Source organism: Hesperophylax consimilis, chromosome 1 (genome assembly GCF_061612785.1).
Source record: "Hesperophylax consimilis isolate HC1 chromosome 1, BYU_Hcon_1.0, whole genome shotgun sequence".
Classification (NCBI taxonomy): Eukaryota; Metazoa; Arthropoda; class Insecta; order Trichoptera; family Limnephilidae; genus Hesperophylax; species Hesperophylax consimilis.
The window spans coordinates 18,363,818-18,387,391 of NC_142836.1; the positions used below are offsets into that span (position 1 = coordinate 18,363,818).

Consider the following 23,574-nt stretch of genomic DNA (forward strand, 5'->3'; position numbering starts at 1 on the left):
CCATCTTCAGACTTGTGGAAATATTGGAATTCCACCACGAATTGTCAGTATCAAAATTAGAAATATTTAAAAAAAAATCGAATTTCCGACTCGATGTAGGTAATCGAAAACGAAATCTCAAATAAAATAGTCAAACCTATTCCTCCAATTTTTTACCGGAAAATCATAGAATAAATAATAGAAGTGACTTGTGGGCGTGTTTCGTCATCCAAATATTTGCTCATCTTGGGACTATATTTCCGAAGAAAGATGTGTTTTTGTTATTAAAATGGAATGGTGATATACAATTGCGGGCGAGTGTAAGTGATAGGAAATGCTGGGCGTTTGTATGAAAGGCACTTCTAGTATTATATTATTTATTCTATTTGGAAAATCGACTCCAAATGTGATTTAGATTCACCAGTTTCCTACCATACTTGTACCAGAGTTTCCGGACACCGTGTAGGTATAATGATTATGATTTTTATTTGGCTATAACTTACCCCCCGACTGGTAAAAAGGCTAATATGTAGATTATTTATTACATTTTCCATCTGGTTATCGTGTTACTGCATACATACTGCGGAGCATAACAGAAATTTATAACTAAATCGTAACCAAAAAAGCAGAAAATTCCAATTTTGTATGTATCAATAACAACTTAATTATTGGAAAATATATATTCTCGAATCGAAAATTATGCAAAATTGCTAATCAATTCAAGAATTCGTGCATAATAAAGCGTGTGAAGCACTTTACAACAGTAAAAGAAAAATCTCTTTATATAGATTTGGTCAAATAATATTTTCGTATATAATCAATAATTACAGATACCTACACTTCTATTATATCTTATATCACATCGACTGAGTATTGGTGAAACTTTACAGGAGACTATTAAAATGAATATTTACAAATTCGTAAAACTATTTAAAAATCTTTAATATGTGAAAGTGGTTGTTTTTCAAAATTGATTAGAGAAAAATTAGAGATTTGAGGGTTGAGTAATTTCATTTACGGATTTCACGAAATAACCTTAAAAAATACGCATAAATTTAATTTTTAGTATTAAAATGCCAATCAGCATAAATACTTTATCATGTTGTACTTTGAACACTATTCTATGTGAAACCACTGAGAAGTAACATTCCCAAAAAATGTGCCTTGAAGGGTTTTAACAAAACACAGCAGTCATGTTTATATACCAAGCAAACACAGCCGTTTTCTTATGAAATACCTTCTCAGCGTCCTTAAAGATTATAATTATTATAAGCCTGTCTATCCGTATACATCTTTACAGGATTCTTTTTCAGTTTTTTCTCTGTTTTGTGATATAAAAAACACTAATTCTAGCTGACTCTTGTTAGTTTTATGATGCATAATAAAAGTTTACTTTTTCCATGTCCTAATTATTGCGTGTTGTTTTTCGTTTGCTAACAGTCTGTTCGGATTATAAATATAACCCGTTTAACTGGAAATTATTGCCGTATTAATTATATTTAAACGTTAATTTATCCTTCTATTTCTTTATTCACTTTTACGCATTGTGAGCAAAATATAGGGAAAATAAATTATATAATAATTAATTTCCTTCGTTGCAAATACCATTATGGTGGCATTATGTCACGGAAACGAAAGCAAAATTGGAATGATTGTTTTCTATTCATTGAACTTATCTTATACATTATTATATAAGGGAAGTGTTTCAAAGTTAAACTTATTATTGAGAAAAATATATCTAATAATGTCACTTTGAAGTTACCTCTATCTTACCCGGAAGAAGTCCTATTTATCTCAAGTATTTTCCGTGAGTTTAATATTAGGTAGGCACTTCTTTCGGCTCATTATTTATTATCAGGAAAAACCAAGGTAATGAAAATAGGAAAATAAACTGAATAAATGACTAATTTCGTTTTTGTCGATAGTTAATCTGTTTTTAGCAACTGCCATTTTTATTGTTTTTTTCTAGATTCACAGTGAATAAATAATTTTATCAAATGCTTTTTGCGGAAATCTCACATTTTGTTACTTGCGCGGATTTCAATTAAATTATATTTCCTGCAATATCGTGTTATTTTCATTTGATACCACGCTAGTGTTTCAATTGCCCGGTAGCAGTGGAACTATGTTATCCGCTTTTGTGTTTTTTTTTATTTTTTTTTTTATTTTTTTATTATTGAATTTTTTTTTTTATACATACATGGTTACATAAAATATTGAAAAATGTATAAAAAATATTGAAATAAATGTACATAATTTAAAAAAAAAAAAATCCCACGAAGGCGAAGCCTGAGTGTGGGTATTATAAGTATTTTTATCTTATTTCTATGGTTTAAGTGGAGATACAATATTAAATATAAATTTAAGTTATTTTAAAAGAGTTACTGTAAAGATACAATACAAGAAACTAAATCATGTAATATGTAAAAGTTTTAAAATAACACAAAAAATAAGTCAGTTAAAATAACACAAAAAATAAAGTAAGGTAAATACTAGTTTTTGAAGACATCTTAAAAAGTGAATTAGCAGACAAAGCATTACAAACAATAAAATATATCCGCTGTTTTGTATGTATGTGAAATAATAAAAAATAATGTATACATGGATATAAATGTTACAGATAGCTTTGCTAAAACTTATAAGAAAAAAATATCTAGTTCAGTGTTTTTTAGCCAAGATTTGATGTACTTTTTAAAAGATTGAAGGTTTACACACGTGTCCCTTTTAAAGGTTGTACATAAAGAATTATACATTTTTGGAGCAATAAAACTAATATGCCTTTGGGCCAACCTGGTTTTGCAGTGAGGCACAGCATATTCACAAGCGCCATGTCGTTGGCTGGCACGATTTGAATTTTTAATAAAGTTGTTTGGTCGCGTATAAATAAATTTAAGACATTGAGCACTATAGGTCTGTTTAAGGTCCAAAATTTCAGTTTCTTGGAACAATTGTTTAGAGGGATAGGATTTAGTCTTTTGGTACATTATCTTAATAATTGATTTTTGTGCAATTTCTAGTGGTTTAACATGATTGTTGAAAGTTCCGCCCCAGCCAATTATTCCATAGGAAAGAGATGAATGAACTAGTGAGTCATAAACTAGTTTCATGGTTTTTATATTTACTACATTACTCATTCTTTTAAAAATATATTTTAGGTATCTCAATTTGTTAACAGTTTTTTCAATATGGCTGGTCCATTTAAGTTGACAATCTATAGTTACACCTAAATACTTAATAAGTTTTCCAGATTTCATCTCCTCACAGTTACAGAATGTGTTTGGGTTACAATTTACGTTATGAAACTTCAAATTAAGATTGGTTTTAGGAGCCGACTTCTGTGTGTTATAGAAAGGAATACAAATAGTTTTATCATAATTTAGGGTAAGTAGGTTTCTATCTAGCCACTCTTTGACAATAGTAATACATTTGTTAGCTTTATTAGAAGTATCTTCCCATGATTTTCCTTGGACTGTTATTGCAGTATCGTCAGCAAATGAGAACATTTTACCAGGTATTTTAATATTACATAAGTCATTTATATATATTAGAAAGAGTAGCGGCCCCAATACAGTTCCTTGTGGTACACCATGTTTTACTAAATCAAAATTGCTCAAATATGTTCCAATTTTTGTGCATTGTTGGCGATTCAATATATAATTTTGTAACAGCATGAGACATTTATGTTTAATTCCAATGTTGGATATTTTCTTTAAGAGAGTTCTATGGTTGACTGTGTCAAAGGCTTTCTTTAAATCTAAAAAAATGGTTAAAGATTTGATGTTTGAGTCCAGGTTAGAATAAATGTTTTTGGTTAAATTAAATATAGCATCATCAGTACCTAGTTTAGTTCTAAAGCCATATTGGTTAGGTGAAAGGAGTGAGTTTGTTTCCAGAAAATCGACGATACGTTTTTTAATGCATTTTTCTAATATCTTAGACAATTGAGAAGTTAATGTGATTAGTCTGTAGTTGTCTGTTTTACATCTAGGTCCTGATTTGTGTATTGGGATGATGTTAGCTAGTTTGAATTTATTCGGAAAAATACTATCTCTGATGCATGCGTTAAATATATGGTGTAATGGTTTGATTATATGTTTTTTTATAGATTTAATTGTAGTGTTACTTAAGTTGTCTGGGCCATTTGCAGACCTAGCGTTTAGATTGTCAATGTGGTTTGCGATTTCAAGTTCAGTTATTTCGGGAAATTCGGATAGTTCGAAGGTAGAATTTTTAGTCTTCAGAAAGTCTGGGGGTACATGCTCAGAGTGCAAGCTAAGAGAAGGATTATTGTCAATTAGGGTAGAGGCGATGTTTGTAAAAAAGTGGTTGAAATTGGTTGCAATATCTTTAGGATTATCAAAGATTATATTATTTTCAGTTATAATTTTTTGAGGAATTTTGTGTTCTTTTTGATTCCTGTTTGAGATCTCATTTATGATGTTCCATGTTTTTCGTGAGTCGTTATGTGCTTTTTGTAGTTGTTCAGAGTAATACCGGTGTTTGCATTTTTTTATAAGAGTATTTAGATAATTTCTATATATAATATAATGGTTACGTTTGTTGTAATTTTGTGTTTCATTGGTGGATAGGCAATGCTTTTCATGAGTTTTATAAGATTTGAACAGTTTATTTCTATGCTGAATTGAGATTATCAGTCCACGTGTAATCCATGGTTTTATGTGTCTGTGTTTACTTTTTGGTGCTGTTAGTGGTTCATAACATTTTTCAATATGGTTTTGGATTATATCATAAAAGTTATTTAGAGATATATTTGTGTCATCATTAGAAAGCACTGAGACCCATGTTTCGGCTGTTAGTGAGATGTCTAGAGATATGTAATTAATTTTGGTTTTGATTTGCTGACCGTTAATGGGATCTGTGTAGTTAGGTAATTTTTCAGTACAATGACCATAGAAGGTCGGATAGTGGTCTGTTATGTCAATTTTGAAGGTAGCAGATCTATGTGGGTAACTTTTATTTGATTTGAGGAATATGTGATCTAAACATGAATCATTTGGATGATTAGGCCTAGTGGTACTGTTCACGTAAGATAGATAACCTTTGGTATACAGTAAGTTCAAGTATTCATTTGCAGTTGGATTTAATATTGCGTTTTGTATGTTTATGTTGATATCTCCTACAATGAAGGAAAAATCGAATTGGTTCACATTAACTTCATTTATGAATGATTCAATTTCGAGAATGAATAGATTTGTGGATAAAGAGGGAGATCGATATATAGCCAATACTGAATATTTTTTTCCCCTTAAAGCAAAAGTAACATGGACAGCATTAGAGTAATGGAATTTTAGTATATTTACATTTATGTTGGATAAAGATACAGTATTATAAAATAGAGTAAGGCTATCATGCGAGGTATGTCTAGAAGGTATTGACAAGGTGTTAAAGTTAGGTAAGCTGAAAGGGACACATTCTCGCATTTGGGTTTCAGTAAGTATTATTATATCTAGCTGGAAAGTCAGCTGTGTAAATCAGTCTTTCTCAAAGCGGGCGATAACGCCCCCTTGTGGGCGCTTGAGGCTTTCATGGGGGCGGTGGAAGGCCCAAAGAAAATTAGGGGGCATTAAGGAAATCTAGAGGGGCGACGGCAGACAAATTCTATCTAGCTGAATTAAATAATAATAGTTTGTTTTACCTCCTTATAACAAAACATCTCTAAATAGTATAAAATAAAGTCTCTATCCACGTCTGTCTGTTTGTGCGCTTAGTTCTTCTAAACTAGGCAACGGTTTCAATAGGGATTTCACTATCATTTAGAAAATTTCTTCCGGGAGGTTTGTGTATATAATACATTTATATTATATTTATAGAAAGGTCGATGTTTTCTAATCAAGTCGTAAATAAATTATTTTCGGGCGCTTATATTGCTAACGCTGGCTAAACCTTATGAGGTACATCAAAATAATGCTCTACGGAATTGAATATTTTAGAAAAGGGCCTACAAAATAATGCACTACGAAATTGTATATCTTAGAAAAAGGCCTACAAAATAATGCACTACGAAATTGTATATCTTATAAAAAGGCCTACAAAATAATGCACTACGACATTGTATATCTTATAAAAAGGCTTACAAAATAATGCACTACGAAATTGTATATCTTATAAAATGGCTTACAAAATAATGCACTACGAAATTGTATATTTTAGAAAAAGACCTACAAAATAATGCACTGCGAAATTTTATATCTTATAAAAAGGCCTACAAAATAATGCACTACGAAATTGTATATCTTATAAAAAGGCCTACAAAATAATGCACTACGAAATTGTATATCTTATAAAAAGGCCTACAAAATAATGCACTACGAAATTGTATATCTTATAAAAAGGCCTACAAAATAATGCACTACGAAATTGTATATCTTATAAAAAGGCTTACAAAATAATGCACTACGAAATTGTATATCTTATAAAAAGGCTTACAAAATAATGCACTACGAAATTGTATATTTTATAAAAAGGCTTACAAAATAATGCACTACGAAATTGTATATCTTATAAAAAGGCTTACAAAATAATGCACTACGAAATTGTATATTTTATAAAAAGGCTTACAAAATAATGCACTACGAAATTGTATATTTTATAAAAAGGCTTACAAAATAATGCACTACGAAATTGTATATTTTATAAAAAGGCTTACAAAATAATGCACTACGAAATTGTATATTTTATAAAAAGGCTTACAAAATAATGCACTACGAAATTGTATATTAAAGGCCTACAAAAAAAGTCCGCGATAAGATAAGAATAACCGCCAGTAACGCCAGGTAAATGTCAGCTAGTTCTTTATAACAAAATTGGGTGATCCTCACTTTGTTAGTTAGTTTTTAAATGAAGTAAAACACTAATGAATGGAATTATATCTTTTCTATCACCGTAATTGGTTCCTCAAAGTTTGCATGGAAATTTGTATCGGACTATCCACTTTCTGTTCGTGCCGTGATTGTAGTAATGAAGTTCTAGGAAGTTTTTGTTAAACAACGCGATTTTTACAACCCAGCATGAATTTATATGATTATCTTACTTGTTCTAACTTACTCAGTACGAATTCGGTTACTCACATGCGTGTTACATATCCATTATTATTTTCATTAGCATTTTAGCGCGTATCACATATGGATATGGGTCACACCGTATCTATCCCATCCATATAATAATGCATGTTATATTACATTTGCAATTTTAAGATTCGCAACAGATAGTAATGTAAAAAGGTTATTTTAAAAACATCGTGAGACGTAATTTTTTTAAATCTCAAAGTGGGCGGTGGTTGAAATAAGTTTGAGAACCTGTGGTGCAAATGCTGTGTGGCCTCAAAAGTAAGAAAGAAGAAGATGATAATAAATTACCTATCTATTTATTCAGATTTCGGAGTGGTTTATCTTTTTTTTTATTATTTATTAACCAATAAATTAACATACATTTTTTTTGTATAATCCACCTCACTAGTCACTAGGCTGAGCCTGTTCCGAGGTGGCGGGAGTTTCATCTAATTTTAGATAATGCGAATTTACATAGAATCACAGATATAAATAAAAAGATATATAGAAAAGATAAATAAAAAAAGATAAATAGTTAGATAGATAAAAATTAAAAATAAAACATAAGAAATAATGCAGATACAAATAAATGAATGAGAACAAAAGAGAAAAATTCAGGCGTGGAGTGTGCTATAATTTATGGTATTGTAGATGTTATCTGTCCGCAGTATACAATGCCTTTGTTGACTATCCATGTGTGGATTTTGTGATTTATATTTACACTTTAATATCTTTTTCCCTTAAGTTGAAAATTTTTGGGGCCAGATTATGAAAATTTCTTTGTCCATAGGTGATATTTATCTTCGGGGTCATGTGTTGATGTCTGTTTCTTGTTTCGTAATTGTGTTGAGTATGATGGTTAAGTTTGTCTTTTTGGTAATATAGAGTTATAATTTTTATGTATAGTTGCTGTACGTTCAGTACGGTGAAGTCCTTAAATAACTGTATTGTCGAGAATCTGTAAGGTTTTTTTGTGATAACTTTAATTAAGGCTTTTTGCACTTTGACAAGAGGGTCCATATTAGTTTTAGCTGCACCACCCCAACCAATCATACCGTGAGTGATAATTGATTGGGCTAGTGCGTAATATATTGTTTTTAGAGTCTTCGTTTGCATTATGTTTCGTATGTTCTTAAAGAAATATATCAGTTTTCTAACTTTACCCGCTATTTTATTTATTTGTTCTGTCCATCTAAAATAGTTGTCAATGTAAATGCCTAATGGCTTGCATAGGCAGTTATTTTTAGATGTGCAGTCATGAATGGTTAAGTTTTCACCGAGTCTTGGTTGTCGTCTGGGATCTATGCTAAATGTCATGTACTTTGTTTTATCTATATTTAGTGTCAGCAGATTATTGTCTAACCAATATTTAATCTTGTTTATTCCTTCAGTTGCATTTTTAAATACACTTGTCCAAGAATCCGAAGTAAAAACAAGAACAGTGTCATCCGCAAAGCAAATAACATCTCCACTTATGTCAAGCTGACATAAATAATTAATATATAGTAAGAACAGGATGGGTCCTAATGTACTTCCTTGGGGAACTCCATAAGTTATGTATCTATTTGGGTTTGTTATATTGTCTACTTTTAGTGAGTGGCTGCGGTCAGTTATATATGATTTGAACCAGTTATAAGCTGAATTTTTAAAACCTATGTTTTCCAGTTTTTTAAGGAGGATTTTGTGGGACACTGTATCAAAAACTTTGTTCAGATCCAGAAATACCGCAATGGAACTTTTTTTTATCAACATTTTTTAGAATGGTCTCGGTTACTATTAATATTGCATCTTGTGCGCCCATATTCTTTCGAAAACCATACTGGTTTTCTGATAAAATTTTATGTGTGTCTAAGTAGTTTACAAATTGGATTTTTACTAGATTCTCGAGTACTTTAGTGAGCACATTTAAAAGAGAGATAGGCCTGTAGTTTGTGGGATTATTTTTGTCTCCAGATTTATAAATAGGCACTATGTTTGCACTTTTAAAATGGCTGGGGAATATACCGCTAGTAATACTGAGATTACAGATGTATGTGAAGGGAAGAGCAATTTGATATTTTATTTATTTTATAAGTTTGGCGTCAAGTTTGTCGAGTCCAGTCGCACAATCGTTTCTCAGTTTGTTTATGTGATGTATTATGTCTTTGGTTTGAAAAGTTTTAATTCTAAATGTATTGGTATCTTGGGAATTCGTTATGTATTTGTCAGCAAGTGTAATGTATGTTCATCAGTGTTCATTTTATTCAATAGTTTTCGGGCTAATGTTTGACCAATGTCTGCAAAGTAATTATTTAATGTGTTAGCAATATCAGTCGGGTCATTTATTATTGTATCATTAACTTCAATTTGTTTGATTTGTTCTGCTGGTTTCCTATTTATGTTGTTAATTTCCTTTGCTGCGTTCCATAATACCTTCGGGTCTTCTTTGTTTTCTTCAATTTTTTTTTCTATAATATTCTTCTTTAGTTCGTTTTACTATCGATCGGCAGATATTCCTATATTTTTTGTAGTAATTTTGGAGCCTTATGTTATTCGGCGAATTCGAGGCCTGTTTATGTAGCTTATCGCGCTTATGTAAACATTTCACCAAGTTGTCGTTGATCCAAGGTTTAATTTTTTTATTTTTGTGAACCAGCGTTCGGAAGGTTGTGTATTTTATCACATTCATATTTATTTGTTCGGTGAAAATCTTAAAAAACGTTATCCCTCCATAGGTAGATAGATAGATTAGGCAACATTACACTGTGAGACTTTCCATATTGCATAACCAAAGCAATTTAAATGTCCAAGCTGCAATTAAATCTGAAAAAAAAAACAAATGCCATTTCATGGTTATATTTACTCCTTTCATTTTGCACCATCGTGATGATAATTGTTTATTTGTTTGTGTATATATTATCTAATTTTTTTGAAAACTTTAAAACATAAACATGTATCTCAAATCACTTATTTAGACTTGTTTCTATCTTGAAATAATGCATATATATATATATATGAAATTGATAAACAATGAAAGTCACTTAAGGGGACGGTATCAAATCTCGACTTCAGTACAGTTAGGTATTATTGCTACTTGTAAACGAATCGGTCGGCCGCCAGAACAGCTGCGCTTTCAAGACCAACACCTGCGTCTTTTGAGTAGATAGGGGAATGATTGACACAGTTTTGATAAATCAGTCAGCATTTTGATAAAATACGAAATAAAAATACACGTGCTTTATAAAATTTATATTTATTCCGTTTTTGTTCAGTGAGATAAGGAATTTCAATATATTATTATATGAAGGAGACCGATAGATAGCAATAATGACAACAGAATCAAGACATTGTATGCACACACTGTTTGCTTCTAATATAGTAGTGGGAATCATTGAACCAAAAATAGAATATTTTGTGTAAACAATCACTCCATCACAACGGTTTTTTTTTATAAGAAAACATCGCAGCCTTGTATGTTGGGCGCAATGAAGTCGTCATTAATCCAGCATTCGGTAAGGATGATGACGTCAAAATTTATTTTTATTTGTTCTTAGGCAACTAATAAATTGTCAATATTTTTGGTAACACTTCTGATATTTTGATTTAGTATTTTCAAGCAGTAATTGCCTTTAAAATGCGTGGATACTGTTGAGGCGTCGAGAAAATTAAGTGTGTCTATGTCAATAATATTTTGCATTTCATTTTCGATTCGTTCATGTATATTACACCCCATAGTTTATTATAGCAAGATCTTTCTTGAGGGCCGCTATGTACGCCGGGCAGTTATCCCTGTCACCAGTTGAGTGATCAGCAGGTCTACCAAATTTAGTGCATGTCGCGCAAACTGGTTTTACGGTGGCATTTGGGCAAGTCTCACGAGTGTGGTTTTGTTGAGCACAGTGACCACATGTAGATTTCCATTCTCTTCCACGTCACATATTATCCTTACACCTCTTTCCTCGATCATCACAACCGCCTCATTTTACCACAAATAATTATTTGATTCATATCTTCCTCGGGTGTCCCCGACTACCATTCTCTTCAAATAGTATCATGAAGTATACCGCAATGTTACTGTTAAAAAAAACTACATTATATTGACTTTAATTCGGCTCCCTATCTCATTCCAGTGCAGGGAAAATCGTACATCTTCCGCAGGCTTTCCCGACTTTTCTACCATTAATTACTGTATACCATAATATTGTTACTGTTAAAAAACTACATTTCATTGACTTTAATTTTACCACGTATCCCCAAGATAATGTTTATGTATAGATAATGAAACAAACATACATCTTTACAAACAAACATCGAGATATATATATATATACAGAGTGTCTGGGGTAAAGTGCGCTAACTTCGGGACGTGATGGTAGAAGTAAAAAATATAAATAAGTTTTTTCGAAATTCCAATGTTTATTTTCCCATACAAAAATATTTTTTCATAGAAGAATATTTATTTTCCTATAAAAAAAATTACCTTAAAACAATGTTACGTTTCCCGGGACACCCTGTATAATATTACTGTTTCCGGGTAGCTATTGCTTGAGTGGATAACCCAATTATTGTATTTTATAACTCAACATAAAATCCGATATCTTATAATAACAATTGACTTTTAGCCATAATACGTTATCCCTCCATAGGTAGATAGATAGATTAGGCAACATTACACTGTGAGACTTTCCATATTGCATAACCAAAGAATTTAAATGTCCAAGCTGCAATTAAATCTGAAAAAAAATGCCATTTCATGGTTATATTTACTCCTTTCATTTTGCACCATCGTGATGAAGATTGTTTATTTGTTTGGTTATATATTATCTATTTTTTTTGAAAACTTTAAAACATAAACAAGTATCTCAACATCACTTATTTAGACTTGTTTCTATCTTGAAATAATGCATAAATATATATATATGAAATAAATAAACAAAAAAAGTCACTTAAGGGGACGGTATCTAATCTCGACTTCAGTACAGTTAGGTATTATTGCTACTTATAAACGAATCGGTCGGCCGCCAGAACAGCTGCGCTTTCAAGACCAACACCTGCGTCTTTTGAGTAGATAGGGGAATGATTGACACAGTTTTGATAAATCAGTCAGCATTTTGATAAAATACGAAATAAAAATACACGTGCTTTATAAAATTTATATTTATTTCGTTTTCTTTCAGTGAGATAAGGAATTTCGATATATTATTATATGAAGGAGACCGATAGATAGCAATAATGACAACAGAATCAAGACATTGTATGCACACACTGTTTGCTTCTAATATAGTAGTGGGAATCATTGAACCAAAAATAGAATATTTTGTGTAAACAATCACTCCATCACAACGGTTTTTGTGTTTTTTTGATAAGAAAACATCGTAGCCTTGTATGTAGGGCGCAATGAAGTCGTCATTAATCCAGCATTCGGTAAGGATGATGACGTCAAAATTTATTTTTATTTGTTCTAAGGCAACTAATAAATTGTCAATATTTTTGGTAACACTTCTGATATTTTGATTTAGTATTTTCAAGCAGTAATTGCCTTTAAAATGCGTGGATACTGTTGAGGCGTCGAGAAAATTAAGTGTGTCTATGTCAATAATATTTTGCATTTCAATTATTTTTATAAGCAATAATTGTTCGCCTGAAACATAATAATAAATAATTGTTATCCTTTGTGCTATGCATAAATAAAATCTTGTCTTAAAAACATTAATTTATCAAAAAAAAAAATAATAATTAATTTTGCATTTCATTTTCGATTCGTTCATGTATATTACACCCCATAGTTTATTTTAGCAAGGTCTTTCTTGAGGGCCGCTATGTACGCCGGGCAGTTATCCCTGTCACCAGTTGAGTGATCAGCAGGTCTACCAAATTTAGTGCATGTCGCGCAAACTGGTTTTACGGTGGCATTTGGCCAAGACTCACGGGTGTGGTTTTGTTGAGCACAGTGACCACATGTAGATTTCGTATCTTTACAATATTTGTAAGAGTGCCCTATCATGTGGCACTTAGATAATGCACTTATCTAATTTTAATTATTACTAAGTGAGGTCTGACTTCATATAATTGATAATAATTTCCATCATGAGCCATGGGGATTTGATAATACACCAATTTAACTTACAAATTTAATATAAGACAAGGCACCATTCGTTTGATCCATATTTTTTTATCGTTCAATAGGAAAAATTATTTCGTAAAAAGATTGTTGACATGTTCGATGAAGCCGGACATTTAAAACTGGTACCTAATATTTGCATACGTAATAGGTATTATTCTTTTGAAAATATTTAATGCCTATAGTGTGAGAGTTTTGTGTTGACAGATGTATTAGTTACTTTACTAGCGACGGCGCTTTGTAGTAATGAAACGCCGTGTTTCTAATAATTGCTTCACAATGTAATAATTACCTGCGGTTAAGGTGAACTTGTTGCCTATGTCTGCTGCCTTCTGCCTTCGCCAAGGGCAGCCATAGGTATTGTAGCTTATCTAATGCTCGCTAATCCAATTGAAGAATATTACGACGTATAATATGATGGTCGCATATAATTATATCCTATGGAGGGGTGAAACACAGATGCAACACGTAGCTAAAACTAGTCCTTACCTAGGATTTATTTAACAATTACTTAAATCGAACATGTTTGTTGACTGTGTAAGGTATTGTGTAACTTTATGAACTGTTTGCAGATTTTATGCCTACTTAATTATTAATTCGATATTTTCGACAAACCTGTTTTTTTTTAGTAAATATCCATTGGCGTACAGTTCATAAAGTCGTAATACTATGCAAAAAAAAAAACTGTGTTTTCCGATAACTGTTTATTTTCCCCAATCCCGAATTTATTGGTTTTTATGCCATAATCGTTATAACCTAAGAAATTACATCTACTAAACAAATTTACAATTCATCAAGTTGGTTCTACATTTTTCCAAGCAGTTGTTCCGGTCAGTGGGCTTTTTCATCATCGGTACACAAAAATACGATGTAATAATAAAGTTGCTAATTAAATTACGAACTGCTTTGCTTTTTAAGTTTTAATAAACTCGCCATTTTCGCACACAAAACAAAGATTGCCATTTTCGACTTTTGCCCTTGCGGACGATGATGCAAATTATGTTTTTTCTTAACTAATACTAGCTTAATTAATCTGCTTTCAAATGCATAATTCTAATCAGCCACAGTTTACCATTGCTCAAATAGCAATGCACGCCACTGAAAATATAAATTACAAAGGAATTGAAAGCAAAATTATTTACGCCGACTTTAATAGAAAACCGTTCTACCATAATTGCTCGCTTTCCGAAATTAAAATATTTTCTCTATGGAGTACCTACCTATGACCTAGGCACTTAAAAAGTGTTAAATGAAACCACAAAATCGTACATCATTTGAATTCTTGCGTGTTTACTAGAGAACGAGGCCCTACAACAATGTAAAACTTAATCGATCCCATCTGACCGTGAGTCTGTAAGCTACACCTTGAACTTCAGACTTTTGATTTTGCAGGTGTAAGGTGTGTGTGTATGTGTGTGTTTTATAATATTATCAATTAAGAGTAGGTATTAGACGTTGATACTATAATGTGGTAACTTGTAGTTTTATGTTTGAGGACAAGTTTTTATTTATTTATTATTTCAGGTTGCTAAGGATGAGCTGCAGACCTGCGTTCAGGGGCTGGTGGACTTTGAGGAGATCAAGAAGGAGATTGAGGAAGCCAAGCCAACTGGAGACATGGACCTTGTGTTCAAAAAGTGAGTGAAATTGAATATTCCATCATATTCATTTTTTTATGTGACACCTCACAAGAGCGCCCCTGTCCGTACAGTGTAAAGACATGGGAGCTATGTCACCACCCTGTTGGGCAGCGTTGCGAGGCGGGTTAAGGTAGGGGCTGCAGGAAGGGATTGGTGAATGCAGGTCTTGAAGAGGTTCGAATTATATGAGGAGGAAAAACAGATGCCCGTAGGTTTCACATATGAGCCGTCTTACACAAAAATGAGTCGAAGAAGCAGCCCATTCTCTTGAAGCCGACAACAAGTGTGAACGAGTGTTCCGCTCGTGTACGTCGAGTTTCAGGCACGTGCACCCGGGATTAATGTTGCTAGCTCCTTAGAGCAGGCTCCATTAAAATACCTATAGAACAGACTCACCATCCCAACATTGCGTCTGTGCATTAGAGATGGCAAACGGTCTGTTAACAATGGATTATTAATCAAACGGACCGCCCTTCTTTGTACAGAATCAAGTAGGTTTATCAAGTATTGTGGAGCTCCAGCCCAGAGGTGGCTCCCAAATTCAATTGTTGGGCGTACTTGAGATTTGTATAGGATTAGCAGCTGGTTACTATTGAAGAATCTGCTAGGCCTATACAAGATGCCCAGTTCCTTGGAAGCCAGATTTACTTGGGCTTCTATAGAGACCCGATACTTGGGCTGCTCTGATATACTTACTCCAAGCACTTCAATGGAGTTTTTATTGGGAAAAGTGCTTTCATCAAATTGCACCAGACAGTTATTTTTTTTTTTATTAATTGCCGGAAACCCGGGCGTTTATTGCAATTAAATGATACATATTGAGTTATTGATCTTCCTCTTTGCCGAAATCAGACACGCTTGGGTATTTCAGACATTAATACTGACCAGGTTGTCTTTACCCCAGGCTCGAACGTTCTCAAGGTTGTAGTCAATTTTTTGTCTCAAAACTTCCCGAGCTGTTCGGACAAGCAAGATAATGTCTTCTATAACATATGTAAGATATTAAATAATATGAGAAAACTATAAACATTGTCTATTATGCATTAATACAGTCCCTATTGCAGTATGGCATTATTGGGTGGGGAAAGGCCTTTAACCGGTTGTGTGCCTTAAGCGCGTTTACGCGCTCTAGGTAACCGTTCTCACAAGGCCGGCCATACAAAATGAGCGCGTTAACACGCTGTTCTATGTGACGATTTTGCTTGTCAAACTCAAGTAACTTGAAAAATCTAAAATATGGAACCCACGGTGACATCTATTACGATGATGAAGAAATAATTATAATTTAACAGTTCACAGATTATATCGACTTTAGAGTGATCTAAATGAAGCTTTAAGGTATCGGTGTAAAGAATTCGCGGCCTTTCAGTACATCCAAGCAATATACCTTCCGGCATTTGAAGGGTTAAAGCTCTCTTACAGCCCACAATAACAATTCAAAGAATAATTGTGCATACTGTTATAATTTGAAATTTTGTAATAAATAAACCCTTGAAACGGTGCTGTCGTCAGCGTAGTAATGAATTTATGCACATTCAACGAGATTGTTGATGTGCAACAAAATCAGCATTGGTGACAGCACAGATCCTTGTGGCACCCCCGCATTGATTTGGTGCGGAGAGGATGAAGAGCCGTCAACTACGGTTTGAATAGTCCTTTCCTTGAGAAAGTCCTCAATCCAACTATGCAGGGTTGGATGGATCCCATACAATGATAACTTCTCGACAGGCGCCTGGGACAGATCCTATCAAAGGCTTTGGAGATATCTAACCTGACGGTTTGAGTTTCTCCAAAACATTCCAAAAAGTTATTTATCTTTTTTACTTCTACCATCGTGTAGAATCACCTTCCGAATTTATTGCACTTTACCTCCGGACATCCTGTATATGGTCACGGAATGGAACTAATGGATTCTATACCAGATATTTTAACCATGATATTTTTCAATGTTGATCATAATTTATGTAAAAACTGTATATTTTCCAAAAATATATTTTGTAAGCTATTTTTAAGACACCACAAAATTAATCATATACACCTAAAATTAATTTCGAAATCATCCTTTTTTTTCTCTGAATATGGTAAATGGTAAATATATGGTAAAAACACACTAACCTTTTGATCTAAATAAATATTTAAAAATGTATACAGGTTCGACAGTTGTATTTAACTTACTAAATTTGCTTGTTTTATAACTTTGAAGAATTCAATCAAAGTCGTGGGACATGTCAAAAACGCAATGTTCAAACATTGACGAAAATGCCCACTTACCATATTTCTTTAAAAAACAAATTGTACCAAAAATATTAATTGATGAATGTATCTATTTATTATAAAATATTAATAATTAAAGTTTTTTTTATCTTTTCATACTTCACATAGTAAAGTAATATTGAAAATAATATTGTGTTATGTTAATATAATTTGTGGACTTATTTTATAAATCAGGTAAAGATTTATGGAAATTATGGAACATATATATTTTGAAAACAGAATAAATATTGTTAAAAATAGTTATGAAGAAATAATTTCTGATTCATGAAAATAATGAATTATTTATTCGCGCTTTAGACAAGTGGCTCCCTAAGTGGGTCGAAGCACCCAATAAATCACTGCTTCATACTTTAGTCATAGGAAGGTCCAGCAATTGACCTTTTAATATATAGGAAAAAATCTGAGTACTAAAATTCAATAGTACCTATAATATGCTAATGATATTTCAAAGAACCAATGCAAAGATTTACTGTCCTGACAACTCTCCCTTCAACCTCCGATTCATGTCCCCTCTGATGCCAGCCTATTAGTTTTTATTTTAATCTTTTTATCCCAGAGAACTACTCTTTTATTCTAAATGCCCGAGTGTTCCAGGTACTGCCGCAAGTCTCCCTTACTGAAGCAGTGCGTGTCCGACTTCAAGGACTCGGTTCAGCCGTGCCTCAACGAGAAGGAGAGGAACAACACTCGTATCATCCTCAACATCACCGAGAGTCTCACCGACTTCATCTGCTTCAAGGAGGGAGACAGGATTGCCCGTGAGTCCCAACAGTTATTATTATTGTCAGCAAAAGATTGATTATTTTCTCGCCCAGGTTTAACTTTCATGAAATGTTACATATATATATATAAATGTTGCATTTTGTCACATTGTGATATTTTAATTATTCATATGCCTTTGAAGAAAATAGCAACACCAGAGTAGCAAGTCATTACATAACTAGTCGAGCCAAGCGTATTTAAAAAAAAATGCATGAGTAATAAAGATTTTCGGGTATTCAGTTTTGGATTCGGCCGAGCTCATTCCAAAAATCATATCTCGAAGCATTAACATGGAAGCATATAGACTACTTATTGTGGAGCCCATAAATCAGCTTACCTTTCAACGTTTATCACATTCGTTGGTTTTATAAAATAATTTTATAGTTCATTTTATAAATTCGTTGAAATTGCCTTTCCTTTTACTTATTTGGTTTAGGGCAATATTGAATACTAGCTGTTGGTCAAGGTTATGAATACCTTGGAGTAAAGTTTTGAGAAAGTGAATTCTAGCGTACCTGAAAACTGGGTGTACTTTTAAAGTGGAAATAATATGATTATTAAGAATTGAAAAAGTTTGAAGAAGAAAAAATTAATGCTTCGGTTGATTGTTTCTCATCTTCCTCAGGCGTCCTCCACTTCTTATACCATTCTCTTCCACGTCACATATTATCCTTACACCTCTTTCCTCAATCATCACAAACGCCTCATTTCACCACAAATAATTATTTGATTCATATCTTTCTCGGGTGTCCCCGACTACCATTCTCTTCAAATAGTATCATGAAGTATACCACAATGTTACTGTTAAAAAAAACTACATTATATTGACTTTAATTCGGCTCCCTATCTCATTCCAGTGCAGGGAAAATCGTACATCTTCCGCAGGCGTTCCCGACTTTTCTACCATTCATTACTGTATACCATATTGTTACTGTTAAAAAACTACATTTTATTGACTTTAATTTTACCACGTATCCCCAAGATAATGTGTATGTATAGATAATGAAACAAACATACATCTTTACAAACAAACATCGAGAGATATATATATATTGACCGGTCAGTGGTTGAGTGGGCATAGCGCTTGGGTCTCACCCGAGCGTCGCGTGTTCGATTCCTCGGCTGGCTAAGTCCTCCATCACAACACAAGCAACATTTTCGGCTTTCTGTGGTGGTAGTAGGAGATTTTCAAACATTGTTGGGTTATTCGTGACCCGGGAATGTTTGTCTTTCTTTTTTAAAAAAATAAAAAATAAAAAATAAATAAAAAAATAAAATAAAAATAAAATAAAAAATATACAGAGTGTCTAGGGGTAAAGTGCGCTAACTTCGGGACGTGATGGTAAAAGTAAAAAAGATAAATAAGTTTTTTCAAAATTCCAATGTTTATTTTCCCATACAAAAATATTTTTTCATATAAGAATATTTATTTTCCTATAAAAAAACATTACTTTAAAACAATGTTACGTTTCCCGGGACACCCTGTATAATATTACTGTTTCCGGGTAGCTATTGCTTGAGTGGATAACCCAATTATTGTATTTTATAACTCAACATAAAATTCGATATCTTATTATAACAATTGACTTTTAGCCATAATACGTTATCCCTCCATAGGTAGATCGATAGATTAGGCAACATTACACTGTGAGACTTTCCATATTGCATAACCAAAGCAATTTAAATGTCCAAGCTGCAATTAAATCTGAAAAAAAACAAATGCCATTTCATGGTTATATTTACTCCTTTCATTTTGCACCATCGTGATGAAGATTGTTTATTTGTTTGGTTATATCTGTACCCGAGAAGCATACGGATGCAAGTCCAAAATTTGAAGAAATTAGTTTTTGATGAAGACATGAAGTAAATTATCATGTTCATTAGTGGCAGAAAGATGCAAGCCCTATCTTTAATATTTATGGTATTTTCAAAAATATTATAAGGATGCAAGAACCATTAGCACATTCACACCGTAGAAGCATAAAGATGTACATTGGACTTGCATCTTTCTGCCTCTAACATTACTACGCTTTCCATGGAAGTAAACATTCGAATGTAGACTCAAGTCCATTTTGCGTCCTTCTGCCTCTAATTTCTATGTTTTCTGTGGAACTAAACAGAACAATCCCAGTGCTCTCATCATTATTTATTGCATTCCTGCAATAAATAATGATGAAAAAGAGTATTTCCGTGTATGAATGTATGACGACGAGGCTCAAGAAACAGAATTCTTCTTGAAAGACTGATGGAAACATAGGTGGTGATATTATTATTGAAGACCTGACCATGTCACTTATTTATTTATTTACTTACATTTACCTTACCTCATCATTATACTACTGAATGGACTATATAGGGATGGAAAACAGGGGGCAAATGAAGTAGCTTCTTGCCTCTTAAAGTGGATATACAGCGATATGGGGAATAATGTTGAAGAAATAACCGTATGGTCTGACAACTGTGCAGGTCAAAATAGAAATATAACAATAGCCATATCCTACGTATGGCAGGTTTTATAAAAAATTAAAAACCTCAAGATCATTCATCTTAAATTTTTATTACCTGGAAGTAGACTCTGTCCATTCAGCGATTGAAAGGGCAAAAAAAAACTACCCAATTCCAAATATTTTACCGCACGACAAAAAAAATTAAAGGGAACAATTCATCAGATATTGAAAAACTAATAATCAGTACATTGTACACTCAATGAACTTAGAAAATTTCAAATATTTAAATTCCCTTTAAAACTGGTTCACAATCACCTTTTGTATATCGAAAGAAGAATATGAATGGTAAGGGTTTCCTAATATCAACGGTATTATGGCTACGAGCTGACGTAAATGTGTCGGGGATGCTACTGTATAAAAATAGTTTTCAGGAAACTGAATTTAAATATTATTATATTAGAAGAAAAAGGAGAGGTGTTTTGAGCGGTGACCGGATAAATCATCAAAATGATAATTCATGATAATTTCCCATTTTTAAAAAGTTATATAAAGTCATGAAAAGTGATGGTAAAGTGAAGAACAAAATCTCTATTAACTGGGTTAAGTGGGTTAGGTTAGGTTTAATTTATTTTTTTCATCGTTTCTAATGACTTTATATCACTTTTTAAAGGTGTGTTGAATTGTCGATTTATCATTGAACCGTTTTGAGCACCCCGGAGGTATTGCCCCAGGTAAATACAATTCCAATCGCATTAAATACACCAAATTTTGGTGTCCTACAAAAGATGTTACAGTGGGTACCAGAGCCACTGCACTTTTTTTACGCTTATTTTTTTTAATCTTTTTTTTCTCTGTCAGATGACGAAGATATGGAAAATACCAATAATTTGTAAAAATAATTATAATTAAATAAAAAAATATATAAATAAAATAGATATTTATATATACCGGTTATATAGTTATTATTTTACTTATATATATTATTTTACTATCCCTTTATAATATACCATGTGTCATACCAAAATATTCAATATCATTTTGAAGCAGAAGGACTCGAGTCCACAATGCTTTTTTTAAAACATTTTTTTTAGGCTTTGCATATAAAATATTTTATTTTATTTTCTCATTTTCGATACAAAATTAATTGATTCAATAGGATAAAAAATAAAAATCAACTATCATGAATATCCGCAGAAGTTATGAGACCAAACTTACAGAAAAAAAAGTATTTTGGCTCTCCTGAACATTTAGCTTTTTGGACTTGCATCCGTATGCTTCTCGGGTACAGATATATTATCTAATTTTTTTGAAAACTTTAAAACATAAACATGTATCTCAACATCTCTTATTTAGACTTGTTTCTATCTTGAAATAATGCATAAATATATATATATGAAATTCATAAACCAAAAAAGTCACTTAAGAAGTTTTCACGCTTAAGAAGTTTATTTCCGGTCCCTTGGAAGAGAGTTTCACTGCAATTCAGTTTCTCTAATGGAAAATTTGAAATGTAGCTTAAACTTCATGATTTGATTCCAGTGTTCATCGCGGAAGGAGGCCCCGAGTGCCTGACTGACAAGCGAGATGCCATCGAGGAGTGTGTGAACTCCACCATGTCCAAGTACCTGCCCAAGGAGAAGGACCTGTCCATCGACAACCTGCCCGAGCTGCTGCTGCAGGCCGAGCAGTGCGAGGACATGATCAAGCTGCAGGACTGCGTTGTCAAGAGGCTGGAGGAGTGTGAGGAACCCACTCCCAGCAACATCGCCGAGTCTCTCTTCAAGTTCATCCGGGAAGTTACTCCTTGCGGTGAAAAGGTCTGTATTTATAAATACAGTTCTCCCAGTTTAGTGACTGTGTGGCGTAGCGTCCCACTCCTGAAGATATCTTTTCTGTAACCAAATAACTATTAAAACAGCTGGTCATTAAATAACCTCCTCTATACAATCTTATTATTTCTACAGAATGAGATATTATATACCTCTGTTATTATCTTCAACATACCTATTATTGGTGTTTGCATTACCAATGTTAATGTACGTAAAATAGCCAAACACTATGACAAATTTTAATGTTCATATCATCAACAATTATGCAACAGTGAATCTTTCCCTGGTTAACCACTTTAATAAATGTCTACCTTTTTAAAATACTAGCTGAAGTCCCATTTTCCCATAGAATTGCCCAGGCTTTACGCAGGGTTCTTCGAAAAGAGATGTAGAAAGTGACCTTCCTCTTGTTTTGTAGCTCAATGTGCAAAATTTCTAAATCTCAGAATAAAACCTTAGTACTAACCACATATTTATATACATACTTCCTTTTTCACTTATCACACATCCTACCATAGTTGTTTAATTCATCTATGTATTTTAATTTCTTATGTATTTAATGTAATCATTTATTTGTAGATTAATGTTAATTTTCCATTGCAGGGTAAATTCTCCCGGGAAACAGCCACCAAGGCAGACCGGCGCGGTTCTACCAACTCTGCCGCATCCGTAGTTCTCTCTTCCACTCTTCTCGCCCTGTCCACCATCTTCCTAATGAATTAATTATGTAAATCTCATCCCATTGTTAATTAACATTTAATTGGAAAATTCATGGAATTTGGTATATTTTAGGTATCTCTACTCTTCATCATCAATACAAACAAAGACTCAATACCACGCCTAATCTGTAATTCTGTTGAAATGTAACCGGCACCTTTGAGAAACAAAGAGGTCGACCTCCGTGACATTATTACCATTATTGCCAACAGGACACTGTTATCAAATAATTCTACAGAAGGCAAGAGGTAAAAGGAGGCTCTCTCTTTGAAAATGTTAGGATTATTTAATTAGTTATGAAGTAGTGCTATACAATTTTGCACGAGTCTTAAAAAAGTCAGTGTTAATTGTATGTGTCTAGTTCTAATCTATATTGCAAAGCTCGCTGTTTATTTTCTCTTTGCGGAAATTGGTATTGGATTTCTTTTTTCTTTACAGGGTCAAAAAATTATTTTACATTAGTGTCAATTTAAGTCTACAATATTTTAAACTTTATTTCAAACACAAAAAAATGTCACAGAAATTTAATTCCCTATGAATTAGTTCCCTCGAGAGTATGTAATATTATTATGTACTTGGTAAGATCATACAATTTACTTCTTTAATGCAATGTTATTCTTTTGTGTACACCTTTGATGTAATTATTATTGCGTGATAAATTATTAATTTAAGCCTAATTTACTGTGTAAATATTTATTTTTATTTGTATAATACGTAAATACAAACTATGATTACATTTTGTACTCTTTAAGTTTTAGC

General features: G+C 32.7%; 1 protein-coding gene across 1 annotated transcript in view; it reads left to right on the top strand.

Annotated features, from left to right (window-relative positions):
• Positions 1–22,840, top strand: part of LOC149426382 (27 kDa hemolymph protein-like) — a 33,855-nt gene extending 11,015 nt beyond the window's left edge. The window contains exons 3-6 of the mRNA XM_089651124.1: positions 14,671–14,783; positions 17,655–17,818; positions 21,809–22,086; positions 22,702–22,840. Coding sequence (XP_089507250.1) covers positions 14,671–14,783; positions 17,655–17,818; positions 21,809–22,086; positions 22,702–22,821 — 675 coding nt within the window. The 3' untranslated portion in view covers positions 22,822–22,840. The remainder of the gene's footprint in view (positions 1–14,670; positions 14,784–17,654; positions 17,819–21,808; positions 22,087–22,701) is intronic.
• Positions 22,841–23,574: the final 734 nt, after the last annotated feature.